At 33.5% G+C, this 9370-nt stretch overlaps 1 protein-coding gene across 1 annotated transcript; it reads left to right on the top strand.

The window, feature by feature from the left end:
* Nucleotides 1–1250: 1250 nt before the first annotated feature.
* On the top strand, nucleotides 1251–9370 carry LOC146950078 (plant cysteine oxidase 4-like). The gene is made up of 6 exons (XM_085746038.1): nucleotides 1251–1375; nucleotides 2123–2321; nucleotides 2976–3118; nucleotides 3377–3524; nucleotides 8468–8671; nucleotides 9019–9370. The coding sequence occupies exons 2-6, from the start codon at nucleotides 2219–2221 to the stop codon at nucleotides 9138–9140; spliced, it is 720 nt and encodes a 239-aa protein (XP_085602164.1). The 5' UTR covers nucleotides 1251–1375; nucleotides 2123–2218; the 3' UTR covers nucleotides 9141–9370.

A 9370-nucleotide genomic window follows, 5' to 3' on the forward strand; every position in this document is an offset into this window, starting at 1 on the left:
AAATATGACTTTAGACAACTACACCAAAAAAGTCAGGGTAATAAAATATACCACGTTTAAATAGATGGAAGCACGAGAAAAATAGAAAGAGAACAACATATATAGAAGATATAACCATAAAACAAAGATATGACTTTATACTACTACACCAAAAAAGTTAAGGGTTATAAAAGATATTTGAAAAAAGAATGATTGTTATCTTATTAAGGGACGAAAATTGCTACACTTTGAAAGTTATGGGGTGAAAAATGTGTTTAAGCCAAAAATAAACTAAGAAAGAGAATAACATATATAGATGATTGGGGTCTTATGTGTTGTATTTGTCTATCTTATGTGTTGCATTTGGTAAATGTATTTATTGTTGTTGAACCATGCAACAAAGTTACGACTTTAGGCAACTACACCAAAAAAGTCAAGGACAATAAAAGATACCGCTTTAAATGGATAACATGAGAAAAATAGAAAAAGAATCACATATATAGAAGATGGAACCATACAACAAATATATGACTTTAGACAATTACACCAAAAAAGTTAGGGTAATAAAATTTACCACGTTTAAATAGATGGAAACACGAGAAAAATAGAAAGAGAACAACATATATAGAAGATAGAACCATAAAACAAATATATGACTTTATACTACTACACCTAAAAAGTTAAGGATTATAAGATATCACGTTAAACTAGATGGAAACATGAGAAAAATAGAAAGATAATAACATATATAGCAAAGGGAATCATACCGCATTAAAACAGATGGAAGCACAAGAACAATAGAAAACGAAAAACATATATAGAAGACCATTTAAAGTAAGTCGAACTAGAGAATCCAACCCGTTAATCGATGTATTCACATCACTTTCAAAATCATGCAAGTAGAATCAAACATAATATATTTTTCCCTTAATGTATTCAATTTCATTATTTGAACTAAACTAAAATAAAATAAACACTTGTTAAGATACAGCTAACAAGAAAAACAAAAAAGTGATCAAAAGTTAAGCTAACTAAGATACAGCTCTCTTTCAAAAAAAAAAAAAGATACAGCTGTAGTTAAAAAAAAAAACTTCTTAGATGAAAAAATCTTATGAAATCACATAAACATTTTTTTGGTTACAAATCACATAAACTTTAGAGAAAAAGGTAAATAAATTATTTAAGAACCAAATAAAAAAAAATTAAAAACTTTATGATGACGTGTTAAAGATTTTGTATACTATATGGGCCCATAATCTTTAATGTATTTCACCTTCTTCTACTCTTTCTCCTTACTATTCATTCGTTTTTATTACCTTCTTTCGATCCCTTACTTACTTCAAATTCTTCAATCTTCATCTACCCTTCTTCCCCTTCTCAGTAATGGGTTTCACAGGTACTTTTTTTTTTCTCTCTTCGCATCCATTTTTTCAACCCTTTTTGATCATTTTTTTTATGTATTTTTTTGTTTGGAATCTCATAGCCCATTATTTATTTTTCTTAAATTTTTTATTTCTATGTGTTTGCAAGGCTTTTCAGCTCAAAACTTTAAGTGGGTCAATCTCAATTTTTGATTTTTTTAAGGTTATCGTTGTTTTTATGAATATTTTCATGTTTTAACAGTGTTTTGGTTAATGATTATATTCTATGGTTGTTTTGTTTTTTTGTGAAAACTAATGATGTTTTGTGACTTTTGTTAGATTTTGTAGGGTATGTTTTGTTTAGTGGATGTGAAAAAATAATGAAGGGATTTGGTTTTTGGTTGTGAAAAACTTGTAGGGTTTGCTGATTTGTATGTAAAATTTGATTTTCTTTTTGTTTGTTTTGGTTTTTGTGATGTGTATTTAGAGAAACTATAGGGCAAAATGTAATTGAATCTCAGTGTTTTGTAGTGTTTTGGTTTCTTGATGTATTTAGAGAAACAAATTTGATCATGTATTGATTTGTTATTATAGACTTGTGAATTGTGATATCAATGTGTGAAGTGAGACTCATTTATTTTTTGGCTTTGTTATCGCTTTTTTCTTGTTTAATAGGCCCATAATTAAATTAGCTGTGAGGGAACAACATCAAGTATTCAGATTCATTACCGTTGGTTTGATTCTGAGACTAAAATACTGTTGTTATCCAATTGTATATCCAGTCCCGATCGCAATTGATAAGCTGCTTACAAGGTGTTATCGGTGTTCTGAATCTGCGGCATTTTTCTGAGTAGATAAGTTTATCACTCGTTTACAAGATGCCATATTATGTACAGAGACTGTATAGACTATGCAAGTCATCTTTTTCACCTAATGGACCCGTGTCGGAAGAAGCCATTTCAAAAGTTTGCGAGAAGTTAGGTATATTAATTGTTTTACTTAATTATTTTTTGTCGTTTTTTTTGGATAAATTATTTTTGTCGTTTAGTTATACATGCATATTTTTATCTTCAATGCTGTAGTTTTGTTTTTCGAGTGTTTTAAACATTTGATTTCGATAATCACGTGTTTAAAGTGCATATCGACTTATTCCTTGTGATCTCATTGACCGAGTATTGTTTGCTTAATGTTTGTCCAATCTAGTTTGTTTTGTAACCAATAGGATTGTTTCATGAGGTGTGGTACAAATCCGAAAAACTGTCTCATTGTTCTATATTATATCTGGAAAACATCAAGCCTTTGGTTTTTCTCATCTTTTAGGGTTTTGTCTTGTTGAATAAATTAAAGGCTGAAGGTTAAATTTCAAGGCTCAGTAATGAAATTTTTGTCATTAAGCTTGGTTCTACTCTTAAGAATTGAGCAAATCACAATTTTGTCTCCGAAATTCCATACAATCTAATTCTATTCTTTTCTAGAGTGAAATAAGGGTCACCATTTTCTGTTTAAAATTTAAGATGAATTGCAAGTTCTGTCACAAATCAAATCGTTTGCTATCTACAACATTTTGATACATATTAATTGCTCGTTTTACGTCCAACCGAGATTTCTGTAATAACCTTTAACATATTGTTCCAGAGAAAATGAAGCCATCAGATGTAGGTCTTGAACAAGAGGCACAAGTGGTTCGCACTTGGAACGGTCAAATGCCTGAATCCAACGGGAACCATCAACCACCGCCGATCAAATACTTACATTTACATGAATGTGACAGCTTCTCTGTAAGGATCAACTTTCAAAACTCCACATCATTTTTATTCATTGTCAGCTGTTTTCATAAATTCTCTTTTTTATTTTTTTTATTCTGGGAACCATGGTTTTAAATTGTGGTTGTCATGCTGTCGTAGAGACCTTAAAACTCTTTATACCACGGCTGGAATTGCGGTTGTGGACCGCATACTAAAACCATGCTGGGAACAACTGCTGAAGTTTAGTATTTATTTTTGTTTGGTATTTATTTTTATTTTTATCTTTATCAGATTGGAATTTTTTGCATGCCTCCCTCATCTGTCATTCCTCTCCACAATCATCCTGGAATGACAGTCCTAAGCAAGCTCATATACGGAACAGTGCATGTTAAATCCTACGACTGGATCGATTTCCCTGGCCCAGCTGATCCAACTGAAGGTTTGCATTTTTTACAGATTTTTCATACTTTTATGATGCTTTATCCAGTTTAGTCCTCTTTATCTGAGTCAGAATGCATCAAGTGTTGAACACGGTGTCTCATGCTTTATTATAATCACTCTCCAAAACAGTTTATGCTAACATCTAACTAAAAACAAAAATCAAGGAGCTGTATTTAAACGTCAATGGATGATACTTGCCTTTTTATGGATGTTAGTGCATGATCTCATCAGTGTTGTCAAATTTCCGCCATGGCGTTATATAATGGTGGATTTTGTGCCAGCTGCCATAGGTTGCAACACCTATTATATCCGCCATAGGCTGCAGCACCATGTTTATATGGTGGATTTTTGGCTGACCCACCATAATCCGCCATTGATAGCCTTAGATGTCAGGGGAGTTAAAATGAATAAGTCTTAGTTAATTGTTGGATTCTTGCTCTTTGGTAAAAGCCTTAAAGAATGGCTTTTCTCCTTTTAAAAGTTAAAGCTAATTAGCTAAACATGAAAGACTGGAACATCCACGTCACAGGCATGATTTTAAGGTTTTTATTATATGATTTAGTTCTTTTATCGTCAAACTTCGCCTAAATTTTTGCGATCAAGAGGCGGGCTCTAGGTTTTATCGATATGCTAGTGTAGCCCCAACTTTAGGTCATTTACATATAAACTTTGCAATAGGTTTGACTGACGTTGTCTTATTTACTTATGTACCCAACTTTAGTGATCACTATATTAATGGGTTAGCCTAATAACATGCTATCCAACTTTAGATTGGGGTAATTGTGCATTTTTAGGCTGGGATTGGTCTCAATATGTATATGTTAGAACTACATTGCTATTGTGTCAGGTTCTTTTCTACAATAAAGTTAGGAAAAAAATCCTTTGTATGCTAATCGGGAAAATTTAATTGGTTTCTCGTTCTACTTATATCCGGGTCCTTTCGAGGTATATAAGAAATTGATCAAAAAAGTAAACATTATTGTAGAAATTTCCTAATTCAAAGCATTAAATTTCCTAATTCTATTTTAATCGCATTAAATTACCTACAAAGTATCGTAACCTGCTAAAATCCCAAAAAATATTCTCTAAGGAAATTCCATTTTAATCATCAAAAATAAAAAGTAAAATACAACTCAGCACCCCCTTTCTCCTGATTAGTTCTTATCCACTCGGAAACAAAACTTATCCTGTAGGTTTTAAATAGATCTTCAAAGGATGTTTTGATTATCTTGAATTGGACTAATTGATTATTAAACGGGTTTGAGTAGAACAGATCTAAAAATGGGCCACCATAGGCTTGATGGAATAAGTTTGACCAACTGTATGGCTCACCTTGTCTCCTATCCCAATAAAGTCAATACCTTGTTAATAATGATTCCTTGATTCTCCTCTATGCGAACTTGATTGCCCATACTGTTATCGTTAAGGTAGATATCATGGATTGGAGAAATTTCACTATACAAAGGTTTCATCCGCTAGACTATATTTTTCAGAAATGCCTGCGGAATTATGATTGCTTTCCATATTCTACCCACACACACACTAAGTTCTTGTTGTTGCTTAAAAGCATACAACAACAAAAGATTTTTCTGCTAGGTGGTGTCAGCAACATGGATCTCTTAGATACCCGATTTGGGCCTATGCCCAACAAATGAGCTGGATAGATTTGTTGATCTGGTCAGTTTGTTAGGGTGGGAACCATAGATATAGGGAGAGGGTATGATAAGGGAAGGGCGTTGATAACCATTTTCAGTTAGAACCTAGGAGGTTTGGGAGAGAGAGAATTATCTCTTCTCAAAAGAGCTGTGATTTGGGGTTACAAGGATTTTTCATTTTTATAATACACGTACTTTTCAATCAATAATACAATTTCTTATTTTCTTTAATTTAGGGTTCCTATCAGGATTAAATGATGCCATTATATCTTATAATGAATCACGTTTAATGATAAATAATTTAAATCCAAATCTCTTTTAAATTCAAAGCATGTATTACAAATACTGAAAAATACATCATGGTTAATCCAATTCTTCACTCTTTATCCTAGCTATTTCGATTACATTAATCAACCTTACCAATTGACACAGGATATAAGTGATCAGGAATAAGAAAGGAAGCTAGCTATTGACGTAGTAGATTACCAATAAGCTAGGATACTCCTTTGTATAATATCCAAAAGTGAGAATATTAAATGAGTTATATTTTGTTTTAGATATAGCAGGCCTTTAAATGGGATATTAGAATTTGACTAGAACTTTTATATTTCACATTTATCTTATAGGAATTAAATTCTATCATAATTACGTTTAAGTTCCTAATAAACTCATAAAACCCTAAAATATTATGAGTTTTACGGTGCTGGGCTTGTACTATGAGTTAATTAGCATTATTATATTAGGAATCTTGCTCTTATAGGTTTGCAGACTGCAGTTTTACGGTGCTGGGCTTGTGCTAGTAAAGTATTACTAGCACTAGATATGGTTATTATATAGGTGTTAGAGCTTTCTTATTGTATTATTTAGAGTATCTTTGATTTTTGTTTGGATGTTCCCTTTTGCTAGAATCATTTTTGTTGCCAAGGAGAGATCAAGAAAAATTATTTGCCAAACCATTAAAAAGAATTTAGGTTTAAATAGTTTGTCAGTAGACATGCTTAGGAGAAACTAATTCTTCCCAACTTCACCCCAAACACAGCTGTCCAGCTTACTCATTTGCAGTTCTAGATTCCTGAGGTAGGAGCTTAGGAAAATGTATGAGAAAGAAAGAAATCAGAGAATTGGCACAGCGAGAAAGCAAGAAGAATAAATCCAAATTATTAGTTTGAGCCTCAAGGTTTATTGCAACCTTACGAGGGAAAATCCATGACAACTGAGAGATCAATTTTACACCAAGAATCTCATGAGTGCTTTTTCCCTATGGCTACCTCTATTGAGTACACCATTGTCAACTAAATAACCAACTTGTCGACCAACAGCCATCCTTATTCTACCTAGATAATAAAATAGGAGATAGAATGATGTTTATAGTGTAGAGAGAATGATAAGGGAGATAACAAATAGAGAGATAGAGAGAGGTAGAAATTTGTAAGTTAGAGAATCCTTGTGGCAGTAGTATTGCTACTTCTCTATCCACTCTTCAACCTGCCCCTTGTGACTGACTTTTGGTTAAGGAGGAGGGTGCCAGTGCTTACCAACTTTCTGTTTTTGCCACCAAGCCTCCCCCGGAAATACTGCATTTAACCTTCTCTGTTTTTGGTCAACGTCCTTTGGGTCATGCATACAAATACTGCATTTAACCTCTGGTTTCTGACCCCTATGAAATATCTAAGAAGTCAATCTTATTTGATTCAAGTGGCTTGAGCCACCAAGATTTCAAGTCTGCATTCCTCCACCATGGATGCTTCTGGAGAGTTGCAAACAACTCATACACACTTCCCTCCACATGGTCGCTAACCCTCCTAATTGACATCACCCTGAAGTTGAAAAAATAGAATCCAAACATCTCCCTGAAATTGACCATGATTAGTTCATAGTCTTCATCCTCCAAAACTCCATCTGGACCTTGCATCCTGAACTTGTTGCACCTCAAATAACTTCCAAGCTCTTGCCATCCCACCCCAATGTGTAGACACCCTCAAACGCAGGAATTTCTACCATTTTTGTCCACCACAAAGAATACACTGAATCACCATTCTACCCTCGACCTTCGACAGAGTCAAGAACCAGTTTTTGCTGTTCAGTTGGAATTTTTTCATCTTACATCTTTGCTAGATACTTGACCTATCAATATCATGCCAATCTAACCTTTGCTTATGCTTTCATCTGGATAATAACTGCTTGATGCTGCTATCGGCTATTGCAATGCTCTCACAAAGTTGAGCGAGTTAGGCGATGTGGTTACTCTACTTTTTTCGAGAACTCAACAGAAGCCACCATAAACTCTGCCCTAGCCTCCATAACTCTGATGACAAAATGGAATTGGCTATACACAGATAGGTTGGACCAATTGTTTAGACTCTTGAGATGGGATCCTTGGGAAATATAGGAGAAAGAAAAACAGGGAATTAGTTCAGCAAGAAATAAAAAAGAAATATGAACTGTCATTATTCTGAGTCATAAACTTTCAACGGCTTTGATCAAGGAAAAAAAAACCTTTTAAGGGCAAATCCCTTACAACCGAGAGTTCAATTCAATTTACATCAGAATTCTGAGAGTGCCTTTTCCCTCTAAGGCTACCTCTATTCATTACTATAATTTCAACTAAAAACTAACCCAACCAACGGATCATGTAACAACTATCCTTATTCAACCTAATATACCATTACTTTTGTTCCTTCCTAGCTATGAAGCGCGGACACTCCTCGGATTAGGCGTGTCCCGGTGTCGGACACGTGTCGTGTGAATTATGTGATTTTTTCAAATTATTAGTTGTGTCGGCGTGTCCGTGTCGTGTCCGGTGTCCGTGTAGGTATCCGTGCTTCATAGCTTCCTAGGCATAATTATAATGTGCATAAAAGCCTATATAATGAGGCTAAAATGGGTTTGTTATTTATCAATCTTTTGTATTTATTTTGTTTTGAAATTTATTTAGTTGTTTACCTCTGATGATAATTTTTATTACCTCATAGAATAGAATACTTGCTTGTCATCTTTTTCTTTTATGACAGTTCTCCTTTTGTAAATGCTATATGAAACACTGACATGTACACTGATAATATTTCAAAAAAAATAGAAGTGACTTGTGTCGGTGTCGTGTTTGGTGTTCGACACCAACACATGTTGGACACCAGACACACCTTCAATCTAAAGTTTTGGTGCTACATCTATATGCTGTCTTATTTTTGTCCTCGTTCAACTTCTTATCTCTCTTTTTTCTTCCTCATTTAGGAGTTGATTATGGTTATTAATCTTGGTTTATTGGTTTTGTTATTGACAATGACAGCTAGAGCTGCAAAGCTTGTCAAAGATAAAGATATGACAGCACCAACTTCAACAACTGTTCTTTATCCTACCGTTGGAGGAAACATACATTGTTTTAAGGCCGTAACTCCTTGTGCAATCTTTGACATATTATCTCCACCTTATTCTTCAGAACATGATAGACATTGCAGTTACTTCCAGCAATCCCAAAGGGACGATCTTCCAGGTAATCTGATTTTTATCTTTTGCACAAGTGTTTGATTGTTTCACTTGTGAATGTTGTGTTCTACTTTACACAACTATATTAAGGGCCTGTTTGATTTACTTATTTAAGCTTATATACTGATGTATGCACTTGTGAGATTGTTTGAGAGAGCTTATGGATACAGCTTATGACATTCATAAGTTGTTTTCAACTTATTTCCAAGCTCTCCAAGATAGCTTATGATAACAGTTTGACTTTATTTGAGTCCGTTTGTTACATATTCAATAATTAGGATATTTTTTTTATAGGTAATCTTGAACCAAATAGGATCTAATATTATTATTGCAAACATTAAAATTGAATTGCAGGCAATCTTGAACTGGATGGAGTTACTTTTTCTGATGTGACCTGGTTGGAAGAATTTCAACCTTCTGATGAGTTTGCAATAAGGAGAGGGCTATACAAGGGTCCAGTTATTAAAAAATATTAAGAATTTTCTAGTTTTTCTATATATTACATTTTGATAAGAATTTGGCTTCTTATAATTAGGTTACAACCAAAAAAGAGAATTGTGGAAGAAGTCATCAAAAAGCCAATGCAATAATTTTTATTCTTTTGGTCATGTTAGCTATTATTAGCATTTGGGTTGTACATAACAATGCCTATTGCAATATCTCTCTTTAAGTCATTGATCTCAGATTAATCAATCCATTTAGAGTA

This window comes from Medicago sativa, chromosome 2, assembly GCF_051527215.1.
Source record: "Medicago sativa cultivar Bolivia chromosome 2, Bolivia_mono, whole genome shotgun sequence".
In the NCBI taxonomy this organism is placed as follows: Eukaryota; Viridiplantae; Streptophyta; class Magnoliopsida; order Fabales; family Fabaceae; genus Medicago; species Medicago sativa.